At 55.8% G+C, this 21518-nt stretch overlaps 2 protein-coding genes across 12 annotated transcripts in view; one reads left to right on the forward strand and one right to left on the reverse strand.

Moving 5' to 3' along the window:
* Positions 1-5274: 5274 nt before the first annotated feature.
* On the reverse strand, positions 5275-13461 carry LOC127033079 (HLA class II histocompatibility antigen, DR beta 4 chain-like). Its single transcript, XM_050920885.1, has 5 exons — positions 13090-13461; positions 9241-9514; positions 7774-8075; positions 5949-6059; positions 5275-5399 (listed from the first exon to the last, which is right to left on the reverse strand). Exons 1-5 carry the CDS (start codon positions 13193-13195, stop codon positions 5275-5277), a joined length of 918 nt encoding a protein of 305 aa, XP_050776842.1. The 5' UTR covers positions 13196-13461.
* A 2219-nt stretch (positions 13462-15680) lies between these two features.
* The window catches only part of LOC127032759 (HLA class II histocompatibility antigen, DR alpha chain-like), a 414007-nt gene continuing 408169 nt past the window's right edge, over positions 15681-21518 (forward strand). For 7 of the 11 annotated variants that reach the window (XR_007768904.1, XR_007768908.1, XR_007768907.1 and 4 more), the window contains exon 1: positions 15728-15861. Coding sequence is in view for 5 of the 11 variants with exons in the window: in XM_050920296.1 (XP_050776253.1) it covers positions 15735-15861 (127 nt within the window). In the remaining 6 variants the exon portion in view is untranslated. Of the gene's footprint in view, positions 15880-17230; positions 17489-21518 lie in introns of all 11 variants that reach the window. The other 4 variants (XM_050920300.1, XM_050920301.1, XM_050920299.1 and 1 more) reach the window with 4 other exon arrangements.

Consider the following 21518-nt stretch of genomic DNA (forward strand, 5'->3'; position numbering starts at 1 on the left):
ATGAATTGCACTCGCATGGTGTTCTTGGGACAGTTGGCCTTGATATGTCCCAGTTCATTACACTTAAAGCATCTTCCATCTGATGGGTCACTGGGCCGAGGTGAGTTACTGGAGACTGGTGAGGTTGAAGGGTAGGGTATCTGTGGCTTTACTGGGGTGGTATGTGGGGTCTTTGGCTGTCCTCGGTTGTAGGGTTTATGGTCTGTGTGCCCCTTGGGGTAATCGTTCCCCTTGACAGTAGCTTTCTTGCTTTCTGCCAGTTCCATCCATTTGGCTCCAATCTCCCCCGCCTCAGCGATATTCTTGGGGTTTCCATCTTGTATGTACCGTGTGATGTCTTCAGGAACACCATCCAAGAACTGCTCCATTTGTATGAGGAGGTTCAGTTCTTCTAAGGTTTGAATGTTGTTTCCTGTTAGCCAGGCCTCATAGTTTTTTGCAATGTAGTAGGCGTGTTTGGGAAATGACACCTCTGGTTTCCACTTTTGGGTTCTGAAGCGCCGACGGGCATGATCTGGGGTTATCCCCATCCTGTATCTGGCCTTGGTTAGAAAAAGTTTATAGTCATTCATTTGGTGCTTAGGCATTTCAGCTGCCACCTCTGCTAAAGGTCCACTGAGCTGTGACCTCAATTCTACCATGTACTGGTCTTCGGGAATGCTGTACCCAAGACAGGCTCTTTCAAAATTTTCCAAGAAGGCCTCGGTGTCATCACCTGCCTTGTAGGTGGGAAATTTCCTGTGCTGTGGAGCAATAATTGGCGCCGGGTTGTTAGGGTTGGCTGGCACATGCAGCCCAGCTTTTGCCAACTCCAGTTCATGTTTTCTCTGTTTTTCCTTCTCTTCATTCTTTTTTTGTTGTTTTTCCATTTCTTTTTGTTGTTTTTCCATTTCTTTTTGGTGTTTTTCCATTTCTCGGTGGTGGGCCAACTCTTCTTCTGCTTGTTTCCTTCGGTAGGCTATCTCTTCTTCTTCTAGTTTTCTTTTGTGTGCTGCCTCTTGGGCTGCCTGTTCTCTTTGGAAGGCTGCCTCTTTGATCTGTTCTTCTCTTTCTTTCATCTCCATCTCTTTTTGTTTTATTTCCAGTTGTCGCCTGTGTTCAGCTTCTTTGATTTGCTCTTCGGCGTCAATATTTGCCTTAGAAGTCATGATTCCTGTTTTCTTGTGTTGGGGTGCCCTCCGGTGTTTATCTTCTGCACTGCAGGTTCTCTGTTGCCTCCTGAAGTCTGCCTAGCAACAGTGCTTTTTTCCTTTTCTCTCTCTAGCTAATCTTCAATGTCAAGTAAACCTGAAAAACCACTTTATTTGCATTCATATAGTGCTGGTATGACTCTCAATGGGAGTGCTATTGTGTGACAAAAGACTGTTAATAGTCCTTAACGACTTCTGCTTAACATGCAAGCCACAAACTGCCAGAGAGAGCAGAAAAAAAAAATTTCTCTCTGGTTCCCTTTTAAAACCAAACTGTTTCTCTCTGCTAAAAAGCCCTTAGCAGAGAAAAGAAAAATATAATATTTCTACTGGCTTCTGGGTTCTGTCTATCTCCCACCAGCTGCCACTCATGTAATAACCTTAGTCCCAGATTTGGACCTTAGCGTCCAAAATATGGGGGTTAGTATGAAAACCTCCAAGCTTAGTTACCAGCTTGGACCTGGTACCTGCTGCCACCACCCAAAAAATTAGAGTGTTTTGGGGCACTCTGGTCCCCCTGAAAAACCTTTCCTGGGGACCCCAAGACCCAAATCCCTTGAGTCTTACAACAAAGGGAAATAATCCTTTTTCCCTTCCCTCCTCCAGGTGCTCCTGGAGAGATACACAGACACAAGTTCTGTGAATCCAAACAGAGTGAATCTCCCTCTCTGCTTCCAGTCCTGGAAACAAAAGTACTTTCCTATTCCCCCCAGAGGGAATGCAAAAATCAGGCTAGCAATCCAACACACAAATCTCCCCGATTCCTTCCTCCCACCAATTCCCTGGTGAGTACAGACTCAATTTCCCTGAAGTAAAGAAAAACTCCAACAGGTCTTAAAAGAAAGCTTTATATAAAAAGAAAGAAAAATAAGTACACATGTTCTCTCTGTATTAGATGATACAACACAGGGTCAATTGCTTAAAAGAATATTGAATAAACAGCCTTATTCAAAAAGAATACAAATCAAAGCACTCCAGCACTTATATTCATGCAAATACCAAAGAAAAGAAACCATAGAACTTACTATCTGATCTCTTTGTCCTTACACTTAGAAACAGAAGACTAGAAAGTAGAACTACTTCTCCAAAGCTCAGAGCAAGCAGGCAGCCAGAAAACAAAGACAAAAACACTCAATTCCCTCCACCCAAAGTTGAAAAAATCCGGTTTCCTGATTGGTCCTCTGGTCAGGTGCTTCAGGTGAAAGAGACATTAACCCTTAGCTATCTGTTTATGACACACCTGCAGTGAGGATCAAACCATTTCTCCTACTTTTAGTTCACTTTAGTATAAATCTCACCTCCCGTCCCCCACAAACCCAACTTTAGTGCTCCAAATGCACATGGACGGCACAGGGACTAACCCTCAAACCTTGCACTCGGAAAGGGATGGGGATCTCGTAAAGAGGGTTCAGGCAGAGGAGCGGGTGTGGGGGTGCTTGGGGGCTCCACACTGGCAGACAAGTGGGGTGTGATGTGGAGGAGGAGAGGGGGGATCAGGAGGGTTGCAGGAGAAGAGGGGCAGAGGAAGGGGGGTGCGGGAGGACAGGGCTGGGGGAGGGTGCAAGGGGAGAGGAGTGGGTGAAGGGAGAGTACAAGGGGAAGGAGTGATGGGGGGAGGTACAAGTGAAGAGGCTGCGAGCGGGATGGGGGGGTGCACTGTCTGAGAGGGGCAGGCGCTGACAGCTGCTTCCCCAGCCCCGTGCAGGCAGAGCCGAGAGGAGAGACACTGACCCCCAGGTGCCTGAGGCCGGGGGTCCCCCAGCAGGGCAGCATTCCCCTTTCTCTGCCCCACTCGGAGCTGGGCTCTGCCTCTCCCCGCCCAGGGCCGGCAGCGCAGGGCTGAGGTGCCCGGTGGGATGGGTCCGGGGGCAGGAGGGGGCAGCTCCCTGGCAGCTCAGGCTGCCCAGCCACTCGCCCTGTCAGCGCGCAAGCCGGGATCCACGCTCCCTGCCCAGCCTGGTGGCGCCCTGCACAGCCCCCTCGGGCGGGGAAACGCCGCACCACCCTGGGGAGACAGAGTGGCAGCAGCAACGGCAGGACCCTCCCTGCATCCTGGGACCCACTTCCCTCCCTCCCCGGCGCCCCACACTCAGGCTGCACTGCCGCTGGAGAACCAGAGCATCATCCCCTGGAGCTGAACCCCTCTCGCCGCCGCAGCCCGGGCCCCACTTCCCTCCCTCCCCGGCGCCCCACACCCAGGCTGCACTGCCGCTGGAGAGCCCGAGCATCATCCGCTGGAGCTGAGCCCCTCTCACCGCCGCAGCCCGGGCCCCACTTCCCTCCCTCCCCGGCGCCCCACACCCAGGCTGCACTGCCGCTGGAGAACCAGAGCATCATCCCCTGGAGCTGAGCCCCTCTCGCTGCTGCAGCCCGGGCCCCACTTCCCTCCCTCCCCAGCGCCCCACACCCAGGCTGCACTGCAGCTGGAGAGCCCGAGCATCATCCCCTGGAGCTGAGCCCCTCTCGCCGCCGCAGCCCGGGCCCCACTTCCCTCCCTCCCCGGCACCCCACACCCAGGCTGCACTGCCGCTGGACAACCAGAGCATCATCCCCTGGAGCTGAGCCCCTCTCGCCGCCGCAGCCCAGGCCCAGCTCCGGGGGATGATGCTCGGGCTTCCCAGCAGCAGGGCAGCCTGAACTGCAGCGTCAGTTCCAGCTCAGCCTGAAAGCCTCAGCTGACAGGGCACATCCTGGTTCAGGGCCGGCCCCCGGCTTTGTGTGCCCCAAGCAAAAAAAAAAGGCGGGGGGGACTGGAGCACAGTCCCTTGGAAAGTGCCACCCCAAGCACATGTTGGAAAGCTGGTGCCTACAGCCAGCCCTGCCGTGGGGTGTGGCGGGGTGGGGATAGGAGCAGGGCCAGGATGGTCTGTGTGGGGCACTGGAGAGGAGACTCCATGGCAGGGGCCTTGGCCAGCAGTAGGAGCAGCAGGCCAGGCTCTGAGTGACACAGATTCACGCCCTCGTCCTGTGTCCCCTCCCGGTGGGACAGGCCATGGGAGCAGCTGACAGGGACGTCCCCACGGCCTCCTCCTCGCTCTCAGGGACGCTCCCCCACCGGGATGGCACTGCCCCCCAGGCCGGGGTGTCCGTGCTGCTGGGTTGCAGCCTGGGCTCTCCAGGGGGACAGGAGCATATCCCTCCCGGCAGCTGCCTCTCCCCTGGGAAAGGGGCTTGGGGCTCCCGCTTCCCAGGGCCTCCTCCCTGCTGCCCCCACCCCCAGAGAGGGGACCAGTCTGCACTGGGACTGGGAACCCACAGCCCCTCTGCCCCAGAGCCTCCCTCTGCGGTCCTGCCCCCTCCCTCCAGTCAGATCTGGCCCTGCCCAGGCCCCTCCCCAGCACAGCCCTGAGCCCTCCAGCCCAGCAACAGACGGCCCTAGAGTAAGTCTGCACTGCAGCTCATGTCAGTGTAATTTCTGTCACTGGGTGTGACCTGCTGTAACCTTCTCAAGAACTCCCAGTGCTTTGTCTTTGTTAACAGATCTTTACTGAGGTTATTACAGGGTTGGCCACAAGCGTTGTCTGTGCAGTGAGATCGAAGGTGCCACTGCCCGGGGGAGAGCGACTGGTCCTGTGGGACAGGGAGTGACCGAATGTCGCTGTGATTTGGGGTGGAAGGGACGATCGATCGATCACAAGGGCAGGCTGGCCGGGTGGCCAGACAGATCGGAGAGCCCAAGGGGACTGTCTGGGGCTCTACGATTGCGCTGTTACAGGGCCTGCGGAGTTCACACTCGATACTTCGGTGAAATCTCAGTACAGAACTCAGCCAATTTGGGGTTGGTGCCCCGGGTACTAACTGTGCCCTGAGATTGGTCCCCACACTCGTGAGCCACTCGACAGCGTGACAGGGTCACCCCAGGGCCCTGCTGGGACTGAGGGGCAGGGACGGGTCCCCGGGAGGGGGCGCTCCAGTGACTGCCTGGCAGCCGCAGGGCTGGGCAATGCTCGGCAGGACCCAGGACCCTCTGCCCCTGGGAGCAGCTCGGGGATCGGCCTGAACGGGGACCGAGGGAGCTGCAGTCTCCTCTTCCACGGGGCCAAGCCCCAGTGCCCAGCTGCCCAGGGGCTGAGCTGGGTGGGTGTCATGGGCCGAGGGGCAGAAGCAGCCACCCCATGGGTGCCCCAGGCAGCCTGTGCAGTGTAGAGGGAGGCGGGTTTAATGGGGGAGGGGGATTGAAATTACCTGCAGGTTGGGGAATGGGGCGCCCTGAAAAACAAAGTGAAACATGGTCAGAGCCCTGGGCGAGGGAGCCGGTTCCTGGGGGTCAGAGCTCCAGCCCCTGCCCCACGGCATGGAACGCCCCTCACTAGGAACCCAGCCCCACTCCGGCCCCCAGATCTGGGGTCCCCCCCCCGTTATTACTGTAAATCCCTGACCCAGGATCCCTGTCCCGGTGGAGGGGACGGAAACGCTCTGAGCCCGGGGCAGGGGCAGCTCCCTGCACTGCGAGGGGTCGGGGTCTGTCCCACCCCGGGGGCTCGGCCGGGTGAGGGGAGAGTGGGAGCTCCCAGCCTGGCCCTGGGGCTCCGCACTGAGATCTCCCCATGGCCCCTGCTCTGTCCCTGCCCTAGGAGGGGGGGGGTCTGATCCAGCCCTGGCCGCAGGGGACTAGAAGCCGGGAGGCCCCTGCCAGACTCTGAGCAGCCCCTGCTGGGGACGGGAGCCTGCAGCCAGGCCTGGATTCCCCTGAGCCCCCCGAGTCCCACATCACCCCACAGACCCCCTGGTGCCCCGCTCCCACCCGGAGCCGTTCACCTTTCTTATTCTTCAGGTAGATGAGGAGTCGGGGCGCCAGGAAGATCAGCCCCAGCACGAAGCCCCTGACCCCCGTCAGCATCTTGCTCCTGGCGGAGTCAGACTGCGCCTCTGAAACAGGGACATGGAACGGGCCGGGTCAGAGCCAGGGGCCTCTGGGTCAGTGACCAGCACGAGCTTGGGCAGAACCAGGGGCCAGGGCCTGCAGGGGCAGCTGTGGGACAATCTGCCCCACATCAGGGCTCCTCCTGGTCTGTGATCCTCAGAGATCAACTCAGGCCCTGCATCGCAAGGTCTGATATCACTGCCCATTGTCAGCATGAACTGTTCTAGTCCCGGATACTCCTGTGAGCCACAGAAATGTCCAATCCCTTTGTGAACCTTGCTCAGCTCTTGGGTCCGTTATGTCCTGTGGCAGTGAGTTCACAGAATAACTACACAGTGGGTGGAAAATGTCCTTCCTTTTACCAGGTGTGAATTTGCCCCTTTCCATCCCACTGAGTGTCCCCTTGTCCTTGCGCTCTGAGACAGGGAGAACAGATGCTCCCAGCCCAGGTCAATAGATTTGGGTTAGCAGGGCTCGTACAAGTGCTCTAAAAATTGTGAGTAGGGTTGATGCTTTTGCTAAACACAAGCATACATGTAAAAATATGGATGTAACTGTTAAAATTGAAGAAGAAAAATTCCCCCCACAAAAGCAGTGTCCTTTTCCAAATCAGGCCAAACCTTATACTGCTAAAACCATTGAATCTCTGCTGCAACAGGAAATCATTTGTGTGTGTACTTGCATGTGCAATTCTCCAATTTGGCCAGTACAAAAACCAGATGGATCATGGCATCTTAACGGGGCAGCCGTGTTAGTCTGTAGCCACAAAACCAACAAGGAGTCCAGTGGCATCTTAAAGACTAACAGATTTAATTTGGGCATAAGCTTTTGTACATAAACCCCCCCCAACTTCTTCAGATCCATGTACTGATAATCAAAAATTAAATGAAGTGTTACAGCTGTTGTTTCCAAAATGCCTAATCTAATTAATCTGTAAATCCCAAAGCAAAATGGTTTTTTACCGTTGGCACCTGCTGGGTTTGAATATATCGATAAGCTTTAGATAATGAGTTCAGCACTTCTGGAAGAGTGCTCCCAGCGTGGACATGATCAGTACTTTACCAAGAACCTAAATTTTCACGAGCGTTGACGTGTAAGAAAGACAGCAGCAAATGAATTCCATGATACTGAACAGTCAGCAAACCCCACCTCAACCCACTGCAGGAGCAACTAACGCAGCACCCTGGATTTCAACTCCGCACACGGAGTATAAAAACCAGGAAGTGAAATTAATCAAAGTTATTAATAAATACTTCAAAGTGCTCAGAGCAGGAAAATGGAGCTTCCTACGGAAAACTCCAGCAGGAACCACTCCCGTATCTTGATGGTCAATCCATGAGAGGGCACCAGACAAACACCATCTCTAGGAGGATGTGACTAGTACGTGGTACTAGGTGTAGGTGTAGGTGTAACTAGTACGTGGTACTTATCTTTAGGGGTTGTATGTGCTGTGACATTTAGACCTTTGTTGGTAACCTTAATAAAACCGCTAAAAGACAGACAGATGCTCGTGTAGGGGTTAGGTGGCTATGGTCCCATGGGCTCTAAACCCAGAACAAACAGAGATAATGTTGTTGAACTTGAGGCTACATGTAGCCCAGAGCTGAACCCACTGGAACATAATTAACATGAAATAGAATAAAAGGCTACAGCAGACAGCGCTTTGAAGTCTTGGCTTGGGCTGGTATTCGTGGTGGCTGGGTGACCCAGCATTCTTACCCCAGTGCACGGCGAGGGGGCCCTGCAGGCTGATATGCTCCACCTGGCAGGTGTAGACGTCCCCGCGCTGGGGGCTCATCTCCAGCATCACCAGGATCTGGAAGGTCCAGTCTCCGTTCTGGAGCAGCTCCATGGACACCACCCCGGCTGTCTGCTCCTGCCCGTTCTTCAGCCACTTGATCTTGATCCCCGAGGGGTAAAACCCCGTCACAGAGCAAACCAGCAGGTGGGAGTGGAGGTGGGACCCTGATTTTGTGGGAGAAACTTTCACCTTGGGCTGAACAGGGGAGAGAGAGAGAGAGCTGGGAAAGGGTCCAGAGATGGAGGGGGGCTCAGAGAGAACAGGTGCCCCTCTAGGGAAATATCCTCCCCCCAGTATGCCCAGCACCTGCCTAGGGCGATGCTCCCCAGGGTGTGTGGAGTCCAATCCCCCCCAACCATACACACAGCACCTTTCCAGGACAGGGCATCCAACTCCGACCCCGATCCACCTGGCAGCTGCCTGGGGCAGGGCACCCTGGATGTGTGGGTCCCATTCCCCAGTACGTGCCTAGGACAGACAGGGCTCCCCACGGTGTGTGGGGTCCGATTCCCTGGCCATCTTGTTCCCTTCTCACTGCCCTGGGGTGGGACTGGTTCTCTCCTGCCCCCGTTGCCCTGGGCAGGCTGTTGCAGAAAGGGCTCGAGGGGCGTTGCATCCTGTTACCCCCATGGGGACAGAGTCAGGGACTGTGTGATCCTTGGGGCCCAGGCAGATGGGGTCTCAGCCCAGGGGCTGCTCCCACTCCCCAGCCAGGGGGCACCCTGAGGGGGGAGTGGGAAGTTCTGCCCCATTACCTGGCCCCCACCGCCCAGGAATGGGGGTAGGAGCCGCAGCAGCTTGCCCCAGATGGTCTGGGGGGGGGCCCGCTGGGGGCTGAATCCCTCAGAGGGGTAGGGGGCAGGGAAGGGGGAGGGGTCCCCCTCCGAGACTGACCCGGGCGTGGGGCTCTGCTCTCTGCAGACAGGAGGCGCCGCAGCCAGACCCGGGGGCAGCGGAGGAGGGGGGAGATTCCTCCCCATTACCCCGCCCCAGCTGTCCCCCCCCAGGCACGAGACGTTCTGTTACCCCCCAGCCCAGCGGGTGGACCGGGCCCATAGAGAAGGGGAGCGTGTTGTGCTGCGGCCCCGCCCCCTGCACTCCCCCCAAGAGCCCCGCCCCCTCGGAGCCCCACCCCCTCTCCTGGCCCCGCCCCCAGCTTACCTGTGCGGCCGACCACCTTCCCCGCCTGCGCCGCCCCGTAGTTGTACCGACAGAATGTGTCCACCGCAGCCCGCTGGTCCGCCAGGATCGCCGGGTCCTTGTTCCAGCCCTCGGTGTCGGGCCGCCCCAGCTCCGTGTCTGCTAGTGTCTCAGGCCGGTCCTGCTCCGTGTCCGCCTCGAACCGCCCCAGCTTGCTGTCTCCCCCCCTCTCCCCCCCCGTGCACTCACCTCTCCGGTCAATGGTGAAAGGCTCGAACACCTCGTAGTTGTACCCGCAGAACGTGTCCACATCAGCCCGCGCCTGCGCCAGGCTCTCAAGCCGGATGTTCCAGTGCTCGGCATCAGGCCGTCCCAGCTCCGTGTCCGCCACGAACACCCCCAGCTCGCTGTCGAAGTGCACATCCTGCCGCCTGTTGTAGATGTCCCGGTACAGATACCAGACCCGCTGGGTGCCGTTGGTGAAGTAACACTCAGCCTTTATCTGGTACAGGAAATGCTCTGGGGGGGAGACTGGCTTGGCTCAGGGACTCGACCCCTGCCCCGGGGCTTGGAGCTCAGCGGGGGGGGACGGACAACCACAGCCCCAGGATCCCCCCACCCCCGGCACCACCCTGGATCCACTGGGCGCTGACAGGAACCCACAGGACTGCGGCGGGCGGGAATGACAGTAACGGGGAGACAGGGCCGTAGCAACACAGAATGTGGCCCCCTCCGAACATATGTCCAGGGCCCCTTACAATGCAGAAACTGGAATGTGGTATTTATTTTATACAATATACAGGGTTCATATTATGTATACATAGGCCTACAGTGTACATGTATTCCGTATTTATGCAAAGCGCTTCTTTCGAGCCTTGTTCTCCGAAAATTGGTTAATCAATGCGTCATAGTCCAGAGATCTGGCAATCTGGTTTTCGACGGAGATAACTGCAAGCGCAGAAAGCCTGTCATCTGTCATGGTGGAGCGCAGGATATTCTTGATCAGTTTCATTCTGCTGAAGCTCCTTTCAGCACCAGTGACAGTAACTGGTGTGGTCAGAAGAATTCTGATGCAAATGCAAAGATTCGGATCTATCTCCTGAAGGCTGTTCTTGTATATGTACGTTAAAAAATTGTTTGCCGTGACAAGTCCTCTCTCTTTCTTGATGACATAAATAAAACGATTCAATTCCATTATGAGTTCGTTGGCATCAATGTCTACCATTTTTCTTTCAAAATGTTTGCTGTGATTCTCCAGTTCATTTTCTCTGTGACGCTGCTTCAGGCTGTTAGCGTTGTACAGAAATCCAAACAACTTATACCACTCCACGAGTTGGTCAAATCGCGATGAAACAGAAGATATGGCCTGATCAGTGAGAACAAGAAAGAACTGCGATTTGAATTTTTCTTCAGCAGAAAGACGACTCGAATCATCAGCACATTCGTAATCAAACATTCTCTTCTTACGTCGCACCCTGGTTTCTGGAAACACCTGCTCAATACCCACATGCTCTGCTATTTCACGTGCATTTGTGACCACAGAGTTATATCCTGTATTTCGATAGTCTTCCAAAAACTTCATTGTAGCACCGACTTCTGCCTGCAGTACGTCAATTGACACATCTGGTGACTGAATTAATTTGCTGGTTTTATTGATGTGAAATAGTATATCGTACCACGTGTACACAGTCAGAACAAAAGGCCACGTAGTAACATGGTCTAAAAGTGCACCGGCTTCTGTTGCTGTATTGCCATCTTTCTTTTTGAGCGCATATTCTCGCAAAGATGACAAAGCATTGCACAATTCTTCAAGGTCATAACGCAATGGCTTCACAGCATCAATTCTCGACTCCCAACGAGTGTCCGATAACCCTTTAACAGATATTGGCATATGTTCTTGAAGTATATCCCAACATGAAGGTGAAGAAGAAAAGATAATGTATATTCTGTTAATCAGACCGAAAAAGTCAATGGCATATTTCGATGACTTTGCCGCGTCTGAGATCACAAGATTCCAAGTGTGAGCTCCACATGGTACATACAAGGCACGGTCATTTATTTCTAGCATGTGGGCTTGAACTCCTTTATTCTTTCCTCTCATATTTGCGCCGTTATCATAAGCTTGGCCTCTGTCAGCAATGTCGATTCCTAAGTTGTTTGCCTTTTCAAGAAACGCTTCCAATAAGCCCTCGCCAGTTGTATCATGAACATTAAGAAAACCAACAAACGCTTCACGAATATTGACACCATCTTCACTGTAGCATTCAACAAAGCGTAACACCACAGACATCTGTTCTTCATGTGTGTCACGGAGTGTTGGGGAGTCCGGCCCTGCACCCCTCTTCCTGGGACCCACAGTGACTCTTAGCCAGCCAGTAAAACAGAAGGTTTATTGGACAACAGGAACACAGGTTACAGCAGAGCTTGCAGGCACAGTCAGGACCCCTCCACCGAGTCCTTCTGGGCTTTCAGGGTGCTTGGATCCTAGCTAGGATCCCCTGAATTCCGCCCACACAGCCCCAAGCCCAAACTCAAACTGCTTCCCTCCTGCCACTCCCTTCCTTTGTCCCCTTCCCGGCAAAGGTGTTGACCTTTCCCCTCCCTTACCTAGCTCAGGTTACAGGCCCTGGCATCGTCCATCCCCTAAAGTCCTCCCCTGCTCTCCCACTCCCCACACAGACAGTCCCTACTGCATCACAATGTGACACGTCGGGAGTACAGTCCAAAATAACTGAATAATATTTTGCTTTTTTAAGCTGCGCTATGTTGGCCTCTTGAATGTTACTGGCAACAAGTTGAATCAGCTCGTTTGGGATCTGTGGCCTGAGGTACTGAACATGTGTCTCTGCCTTCTTAATCCTCTGTAAAAGTTCGCTGAGGACAGTATCATACTGTAAAACTGACATGGATTGTGCAATAGTGTCAATAAATGTCACTTACCTAGTTATACCTTACATTTTTTTTGCCACTTTTAGGGGCCCCCTTCCTTGTGGGGCCCCCTCTGGTCGGAGGGTATGGAGGGTGCTCGCTATGCCTCTGTGGGGAGATGTGGGGGAGGGGCAGGTTGGGGGCCTGGGGGACACTCAGCAGGGGGCACGGGGCGGAGGGGTGGGGCAGGAGGCACAGCAGAGAAATGGGGGCAGGGTGGGGCACAGGGTGCAGGGAGACTGAGTCACAGGGGGGCACAGCACAGATGGGGGAGGCGCAGGGGAGCTGGGAGCCAGGCGCAGGGAGGCTGGGGGCCAGTCACTGTGGGGCAGGAGAAGGCCCCAGGGTCTGGCTCTGGAGCAGCCTGTTAATGTGGGTTCACCCCAGGTTCCCCTGGGACAGGGGGTGTAAAGGGGAATGATTCTGTGCATTGTGTCTCACTCCCATGGGAGGGGCCTGGATCCCCATGGCCCCTCCCCCTGCCCACCCTGGGGCCCCCCCAAACACCGCAGGCGAAGCCGGAGCTCATGGAGGAAAGACAGAGACCAACACACCCAGCACCTGCCCAGGACAGGACTCGCTGGGATGCCTGGGGTCCAATTCCCCCCCACCCCCATACATCTGCTGTCTGCCTGGATGGGGTCTCGCCAGGGTATATGGGGCTGATCCTCCCTGATATACCCAGCGTCTGCCCAGGACAGGACTCCCTGGGGTGTGTGGGATCCAATTCCCCTGATACGCCTGGTGGCTGCCTGGCACACGGCACCCAGGGGTGAGTAGGGTCCGATTCCCCCAATACACTTGTGACCAGGATTCGGATCCGCAGGGCATGTGGGGTCTGATCTCCTTGATACACCCAGCGCCAGCTGGGCATACGGCTCCCTGGGGCATGTGGGGTCGTCCAGTCCAAACTGAACTTCACAGATACACCCAGCACCCACCTGGGACATGATCCGCAGGGTGTGTGGGCTCCGACCCCCCCAGATACACCCAGCACTGCCCAGGATGGAGCTCCCTGGGGCATGTGTGTCTGATCACCCCCCTACCCCAGATACACCCAGCGCTGCCTAGGACAGGGCTCCCTGGGGTGCTGGGGTACGACCCCCCCAGATACACCCAGCGCTGCCCAGGACGGGGCTCCCCGGGGTGCTGGGGTCTCCACTCACCTGAGGGCTCTGTGAAATGAGCCAGGTGGGTTCTCAGCACCGTCACTGTCACCAGCAGAGCCTCAGCCCAGCAGCTCCCGGCCCCCAGGATCTGACTTGCCCCCATCGCTGCTCAGGAGGGAGAGAGCTGGAAAGTCATCGAGACCCCCAGACTGAGACCTTCTCTGCCCAGCTCCGAGCACCAGCCCCGGGACGCTGCCCACGGCCCCGGGGATTGGGCACCCCCAGCCCAGGGGCCAGGCAGCATCGGGTCTGGGCAGCATCATCAGTCACCAGGCAGAGCCGGCCCCAGCAGGGCTCGGTTCCCTACTTCTCCCTCATAGGGGGCAGAGCAGGGTCTGGGGTCGGGCTGCAGGACTCGCCTGGTGCCTGTCATGGCCCTGGGACATCTGGAGAGCGGGGCCAGCCCAGGGACCAGCCCCCACCAGAGCAGGGCCCCCAGCAACGGGCCTGGGACCCTCTGTCCCCTTCCCCTGGTGCCTCGACCCTCTGCTCCCAGCTGGGGCAGGATGGGTGTGCGGGGGTCTCTGGTTTGTCTGGGTAAATTTAACCCCAGGGGAAGGTTTGGGTCTGGCCCCACAGGTAGAAGTTCTTAGCTTTCCCCTCCCCCACCTCCATGGGCCTTAGCCCTGCCCCCCAGGGACACCCAGAGGGGGGGTAAATGGGGCAATTTGCCCCAGGCCCTGCAGAGGCCCCCACGAGAATATAGTATTCTGTAGTAGTGCAACTTTTTTTTATGGAAGGGGCCCCAAAAATTGCTTTGCCCCAGGCCCCCTGAATCCTCTGGGCGGCCCTGGGGACCCCACCATAGAGCCGGGGCTCAGTCTCCATGGGTCAGGCACAGCTTGGCCTCCCAGCTGGCACCTGGGACTGTGACGGAGCAGGAAGCAGGGTGGATAATTGGATTTGCCCTGGGAATGTTGCAGGGGAGTTACACTGAGGATGAGAAGGAAACTCCCTGAGCTGTAACCTGAGCCAGGAGTGGGGTGGGGAGAAGTGACTCCTTCTGCCCAGAGACTGGACAAAGGGGGAGGAGCAGAGGGGAGGGGGGAGAAAGTGAGGAGAGGATTTTTTTAGTTTCAGTTTGGGCTGGGTGGGGCAGCGCAGGGAACCCCAAGCTGGGGTCTAAGCTCCCTGAACCCCCAGAAGGACTTTGATTGAGGGGTCCTGGTTGTGCCTACATGCTCTGCTTGGGACTGTGTCCTGTTATCTAATAAACCTTCCGTTTTACCGGTTGGCTGAGAGTCCTGGTGAATCCCGGGGGGGGGGGGTGCAGGGCCCTGACTCCCCCACACTCTGTGACAGGGACAAACTCCCCCTGGCGGTGCAGCTGTGCCCGCACTGCTCCGGGCCCCGCTGTGCACACACAGCCGGCGGGAACTGGCGTCTGGCTGGGAATTTGCAGTACTGCCAACCCCAAATGCTCCAAAATTATGAGATTGGCTGTAAAATCCTGAGTTTATGTAACAATACCAGCTGTGAGGTTGTCACAGAGTTTGGGGGAGTCAGGGCCCTGCACCCCCGGCTTCCTGTGATTCTCTGTGACTCAGCCAGCCAGTAAAGCAGAAGGTTTATTTAGATGACAGGAGCACAGTCCAAAACAGGTCTTGCAGGTACAGACAACAGGACCCCTCAGGTCCATCTTGGGGGGGGAGCCCAGGGAGGCCAGAGCCCCGTCTGGGCTCCCCTTCATTTCCCCAGCCAGCTACAAACTGAAACCCCCTCCAGCCCCTCCTCTGATCTCCTTGTTCTCCAACCCCTTCCGTTGGCACCTTGCTGGGGAGGGGTCCAGGCCATCAGTGGCCAGGAGACAGAGTGTTGGTCACTCTCTGTGCAGACACCTTCCCACCTGCCCTCTAGGGCTCTGAACAATCACACACCCCTAGACACTTGAGAACTGCATAGGGGAAACTGAGGCACCCACACAGCACTCAGAGAAAACATTAAGAACAGTCCCACCTTGTCACAGAGGTTCTTTATTTGCCTTCTGCTCTTTGAGCCATCAGGGTACCTGGGGGTCAGAGGTGTTACACCCCCTCCCCCATTGCACAACTGTATAGGTCAGAGCTATGACCCATGGGTGTAGTTTGATGGAGCAGGGGGGCCATTGTCCCCCCCAAACTGCAAACATTGGACAGGCACAGAATTTGCCCCCCCCCATGCATGGCCCCGTTGGCCTGACTGAAGCTGCACTGCCAAATATGGAAGTCAAACAACGCCTATGGTGTGACCCCCCCAAAAAATCATGAGTCAGGCTCACCAAAAGTCCTGCAATGATGTACAAATACCAGCTGTGTCTTGAGCCCTCAGGGCGCCCAGGGGTCCCACTCTGAAGCTCTCCCCACAGCCCTGAGGGCTGGACACTCACTTTGTCTCTCAGAACGAGGCTGAAATCCTCCCAGACCCACATGACTCCTGGAGCTGGGGCTTTAGGAAAACACAATAATTATCCTGACTCGTGACACGATCCTGCGAGCCAGGAACCCTGAATTTCTTCATCTCCCCTCTCTGCGAGGCTCAGCGCTGCTGCTCTGCCCGGTAACAGCCTGGTCGGCGCAGGGATTTCTGCCATTGGGTGGGGGCCCTGGGCCAGGCTCCCCTGGCCAATGCCGGGTGCTGCCCCCAACACCCCCCCCGGGTGTGACATGTGCCCCCCCGGCCCCCTAGTGCTGCCGGCCCTGCACCCAGCCCAGTGCCGGGGAGAGGAGATGGGTGCAGGACGGGGCGTCCCCATGGCCCAGCTGGCCCTGCTCACCCTGCTGGCCCTGCCGGGTGCCAGGGCTGTGACAGGTATGGGTGGGGCGCGGGCTGTGACACCTGGGCGAGGGGAGGGGCAGCTTCACCCCCATAGCGCCCGGCTCCCCCCCAGAGAGGAGACAATGGGGGGGCTCATGGGGTGAGCCAGCTTTGGGGGGAGCTGCAGGGAGGAGGGTCTCATCCAATAGTAGGCAGGGGATGGGGTGGGCAGGACAGGAAGGGGGGGCTGATCTGGATGGGGTGGAGGGAGGGGGGTCTCATCCCCATGGCAGGGAGGGGGGAGAGGAGGCTGGTGCAGGAGCAGCAGAGGGATCGTGGGGAAGTGACTGTGGTTTGGGTAGAACACAACTCTGCCCTAGGGGTGCAGCCCCCTTCCCTACAGGGACTCAGGGGCTAATCCCCTCAGGGGGGCACCAGGCACAGGGGAGATGGGGGGAACGTTCCCCAAAGAGCCGCGCCAGGGCCAGACCCTGCTGAGCACTGAGTGTGTCAGTGCAGAGCAGGGAGCCCCTGACCCCGCTCCCCGGCCTGGCCCCATTGTCCCCCTTCCCCCCAGGGCTCAGACCCACGGGCTGGGGGGGGCTCTGTGGGGCCGATTCTCCTTGGCTAGTGGTGGCGGGTTCCCTCTTTTGCAGTCGGTCGGTGAGATCCTGCCGGGCGAGCTGGGGTCAGCGAATGACTCCCTAGAATGCAGGTGCCCAGCTCCCTTGGGCCCTGGGGACTCCCAGCCCGGAGCCAGACCCCTCCCCCTTGGAGTGTGTCTGACCCCCCAGCGCAGCTTTAATGTCTCTGGCTGGGGAGTTCCGGGGTCTCCCAGTGATCAACCCTGGGGGGTGAGTGTCGGGGGCCAGAGACAGAAATTGCCCCAAGAACCAGGTCATGGTGACTCTGGGACACGGAACCAGCCCCACGCACAGACGGGAGAATGAAATGTCCTGCAGCTGCAGCCCCCAACTCCCCCCAGGAGCTGCTTTGGCTGGGTCACGTCCCCACTTGCCAGCGGAGCCGGGTTTGCTCTGGTCACTGCTCGGCTGGGAGACGTGACTGGAAACCAGGGAACTGAGCAGGGGTCAGCAGGAGGGTCTCTGCTCTCTCAGTCCTTGCACCAGGGCAGCCCTAGGGGGCCTGTGCTGGGAGCAGGGGCACGGGCAGGGACGGGGACGCTTTCCCCTGGCAGTCAGTGCTGGCCCCAGAGCCCCACCGCGATGCTGGGGGGCACCGTGCTCCATGCATCTGCCTTCCCCTGACACCGGGGAGCCCTAGTGCGAATGTCATAGCCCGGGAGCTGGGGGGCTGCACTGCTGGGGGAAGCACTGAGACCCCCTCCGCCGGGGTGAGGAGCAGCCCCCCCAGGTGGCCGGTACTGACGTCCATCTCCCCGCAGCGGAGAACATGCTCTCCCAGGTGGCCTTCTACCAGCGCACGGACCCAGCCCAGCGGGAGGCCGGGGAGTTCATGTTCGAGTTCGACCAGGACGAGATCTTCCACGTGGACCTGGAGAGGAAGGAGACCGTCTGGCGCCTGCCCGACTTCGGCAAGTTCACCAGCTTCGAGGCGCAGGGCGCCCTGGGCAACATGGCCGTGCTGAAGAAGAACCTGGAGATCATGATCCAGAGGTCCAATCGCACGCAGGCCCAGACCGGTACGGCATGAGGGTGTGGGGGCACCTTTCCCGCCAGGGGCCTGACCTGTCCCCCGACCTTCCCTGCCAGGGACCTGAGCCCTCCTCCCACCTTCATAGAATATCAGGGTTGGAAGGAACCTCAGGAGGTCATTGAGTCCAACCCCCTGCTCAAAGCTGGACTCTCTCCAATTTGTCCACATCTCTTTTGTAGTGGGAGGGCCCCAAAACTGGAAACAGTACTGCAGATGAGACCTCACCAGGTGGATTAGAGGGGAGTAATCACTTCCCTCGATCTGCTGGCAGTGCCCCTACTAATGCAGTCCAAAACCCTGTTAGCCTTCTTGGCAACAAAGGCAAACTGTTGACTCATATCCAGCTTCTTGTCCACTGTAACCCCTAGGTCCTTTTCTGCAGAACTGCTGCCTAGCCATTCGGTCCCTAGTGTGTAGCAGTGAATGGAATTCTTCTGTCCTAAGTGCAGGACTCTGCACTGTCCTTGTTGATCCTCATCAGGTTTCTTCTGGCCCAGCCTTCTAATTTGTCTAGGTCCCTCTGTTACTATATCCTGTCCCTACCCTCCAGCGTATCTACCTCTCCTCCAGGTTTAGTGTCATCTGCAAACTTCTTGAGAGTGCAGTCCACGCCATCCTCCAGATCATGAATGAAGATATTGAACAAAACCAGCCCCAGGACCAACCCTTGGGGCACTCCGCTTGATACTGGCTGCCAACTAGACATCGAGCCGTTGATCACTACCCGCTGAGCCCGACGATCTAGCCAGCTTTCTATCCACTGTAACTTTAGCACCCTCGTGGCCAAGATGGAGTCTGCTCTGCAGGCAGCTCTGGCCAAGAGAAGGCACGTGCAGGAATGCAGCAGGAGACACTCCACCCCAGGGGCACCTGTTCCAACCTTCCCTGAGTGAACACACCCACCCACAGGAAAAGTACAATGGATTTAGGAAAGGGAGATACTTATTTACAGAGGGATGAGAGGAGCAATACAACAAGGGGAAATATAAGGGGAGCAGTAGAACAGGGCTGCATCCAAGCCAAGGCCCCACAGGCCCAGTGGGAGCACAGTCTGGAGGGGCAGGCACTGAGCAATGTGTCTGCACACAGAGTTCAGGAGGCCTGAGCAAAGTTCCAGTCCAGTGGTGAGTCGTGGGTGCTCCTGGTCGTCTTCGGCGACAGTGAACTCTCCCCAGCAAACCCCTCCGGTCAGGGCCGGTGCAAGGATATTTTGCGCCCTAGGAGAAACTTCCATCTTGCGCCCCCCGCCCCCCAAATCACATACATTATACACAATACACGGTCACGAAATTGTGCCCCAGACCTTTTTTTTTAAATCTGCCACGAGGCTGCATCAACTGTAAATGAAAAAAAATGAAATTTTATTCCTATCAGTCCTTTTTCTTGTTCACTATTAAAAGTAAAGGATAGAGAATGCATGTCACTTACTATAATTAACTATTTGAATTTCATCAACTATTTGACGTCAATATTGATTAAGAGATCAAGATGACTTTCAAGCTTAAGCCTGAGTATTCAAGCCTTGTTAGGTTTATGTTGCAACCATTACACTAAACAAAAGCACAGATGTAGGCAGATCTTATCCTACTGGTGTAACAGCAACTGCTCTGGATAGGATCAAAAAGTTGTTCCATATTAGGGGTTGTCAAGTTTCTCAGAAGCATTGTGGTCCAGGTTTGTTTTAAAGAAATAGACCCCTATCCTGCAATCACTTATGCAGAAGGTATCTGTTAAGATGTTTTGCCTTGTTCTACTTTACCTCACTTGAGATAGGTGCAATTCAAGCATCTGACAAAATAATAGGAGAGCAACCTTCCAAGTTAGTAAGGAAAACATCTGGCTAGTACAACCTAGGATCCCACTATTGTGCTGCTCTGCTAGAAAGAATGATAAAAGATGAAAGTTCACAGAAGGTACAACTCCAAGGTGCTCCGAGCTGTCCAGCTAATCCTTGAATGTTACATTGTAAGAATTCACATGCAAATCCCATTTGCTTGATTGCGAAAGAGGAGGCCATCAAGGGAGAGGTCTGGGAGCTCTAGAGATATTAATAGTTCATGTCTGTTCCAGTATTTAGTATCAAATCAGGGCTTTACCGGTCAGCAAACAACCACCACACCTACTTATTTCTCAGCATCGTGCATGTTGTGGCTAGATGGTGATCCTGAGTCACTTGTTACCTTACACAAGAGAAACCTACATTTTAAAGAATTCAAATGGGACAATAGAACAGGAGTAACAAACGTTCTGCTTTTCTGAGGTAATAGCCCCAGAAGTTCTTTGTTATGTAACAGGGAGCCTGAGCTGAGTGCTGGAACAGGAGGCCATAGGATGTTGAAGGGCTTCTGTGAAGGAAGAGGAAGAAGTGGCTCTTGGAGCCTCTGGGCCTGATCTAAAACCCATTGAAATCAGTGGGAATTTTCCCACTGACTTCAAGGTCTGGGGGTTGGTCCTGCTTTGAGCGGGGGTTGGACTAGATGACTTCCTGAGGTCCCTTCCAACCCTGAGATTCTATGATTCTATGAAGGTGGATCAAGGCCTCTGATAACAAGAGTAACTTTTGTAAACTTCTCATTTCTGGGCAATGAAAATACTGACTTACTGAAATAAGGACATGATTGCTGGGGATGGAAGAGATGTGGAGATATCCGAGGATGAGAGGCTTACAGTCACCTGGGTTGGGGATCTGGGCTAAGGGTGGTTGGTGGTGAAGTAAGATAGGAAATATGTGTAAACGAGCTCTTAAGCTAAGAAGTGGGGGCTTAGTAGGTTTTAACACATGCAATAGTTTAAAACAACACACAAGGGTGTATGGATTGTTTGTAAGGGGTCTGTTTATTAATGAAACAGAAAATCACTTCAAGTTTAGAAAATGCGGGAACAGTTTAGATACAAACAGGAAAGGGAATATAAAAAACTGTACAGATTTTGCAGACCATGATGTGAACCTAACAAGTAACTATGTCATCTGATTTTTGTATCCTCCTCTTCCCATTTCCTTATTTTGCTCCCATTGTTTGTCACTATCACTTGGTGTCATTTTTAATTTAGATCACAGGCTCTTTGGGCTAGTGAGTCTCTTTTATTTGTCTGCAGAGATCCTAGAACATTTTTGGACACAGAATACATAAGTAATAATATTCAAAGCAATAATTGCCAAGTGATATACAAACTTAAATGGGATAGAGCTAAGGGGATCCCCCAGGTCAGCGCGCCGCTGCGGCAGCCGGCAGCCCAGGGGATCCCCTGGCCCAGGGAAACCCTGGGCTCCGGGCTGCCGCGGGGGCGCCCTGACCTGGGCAACACCCTGGGCTGCTGGCTGCCGCAGTGGCGCCCTGACCTGGGGGACCCCCTGGGCTGCCGGCTGCCGCGGCGGCGCCCAGACTCAGGGGACACCCTGGGCTGCCGGCTGCTGCCAGCAGCTCAGACTCTCTCTCTGTCCCAGCAGCAGCGGCCGGTCAACCATTTAAAAAAAAATTCGGGGGCGCTTTTTGGCACCCCCAAATCTCGGCGCCCTAGGCAACCGCCTAGTTCGCCTAAATGGTTGCACCGGCCCTGCCTCCGGTGCCCTCTTCTGCCGCTCTCTGCAAAGCCCCCAGAGCGACCACCTTCCCACTTAACTAGCTACAACCTCCCTCCTTGTTCCCAATGCAGAGTCACCAGCCCAGTACTCCCAGCCCCATGCAGCTCTGGGCAGCCGTGACCCTGGGTCCAGCTCCGGCCCTCCTCCTTGGGCGATTCCCCCCGGCACAGAGCTCCTCCTGGCTCCTGTCCTGGGCTGTCCCCGATTGGGCCTGTCCTCCTCAGGCAGGTTCTCCCTGCTTCCTTCTCCAGGGCCTGCTGGCTGCCTCCCTCTCTCCCTGGAGCTCCAGCGCTGCCCCCCTGGTGTTTTCCTCCTTTTTCTTACTCTCCTCCTCCCCCTGGGAAAAAGATTTAAAGAGGCCATGCTCTCTAAACCCCAAAGGGGTTACACCACCTTATAGTCCATTCATCCAGCCCAGACTTCTTTAACTTGC

Source organism: Gopherus flavomarginatus, chromosome 12 (assembly GCF_025201925.1).
Source record: "Gopherus flavomarginatus isolate rGopFla2 chromosome 12, rGopFla2.mat.asm, whole genome shotgun sequence".
Classification (NCBI taxonomy): Eukaryota; Metazoa; Chordata; order Testudines; family Testudinidae; genus Gopherus; species Gopherus flavomarginatus.

Coding starts and splice junctions, on each gene's coding strand:
- LOC127033079 (XM_050920885.1), bottom strand. CDS start 13,195: ATGGGGGCAAGTCAGATCCTGGGGGCCGGGAGCTGCTGGGCTGAGGCT. Junction 8,076..9,240: donor ACCATTGACCGGAGAGGTGA/GTGCACGGGGGG, acceptor ACCCTTTCCCAG/CTCTCTCTCTCTCTCCCCTG. Junction 6,060..7,773: donor CCCCCTCGCCGTGCACTGGG/GTAAGAATGCTG, acceptor TCCCTGTTTCAG/AGGCGCAGTCTGACTCCGCC.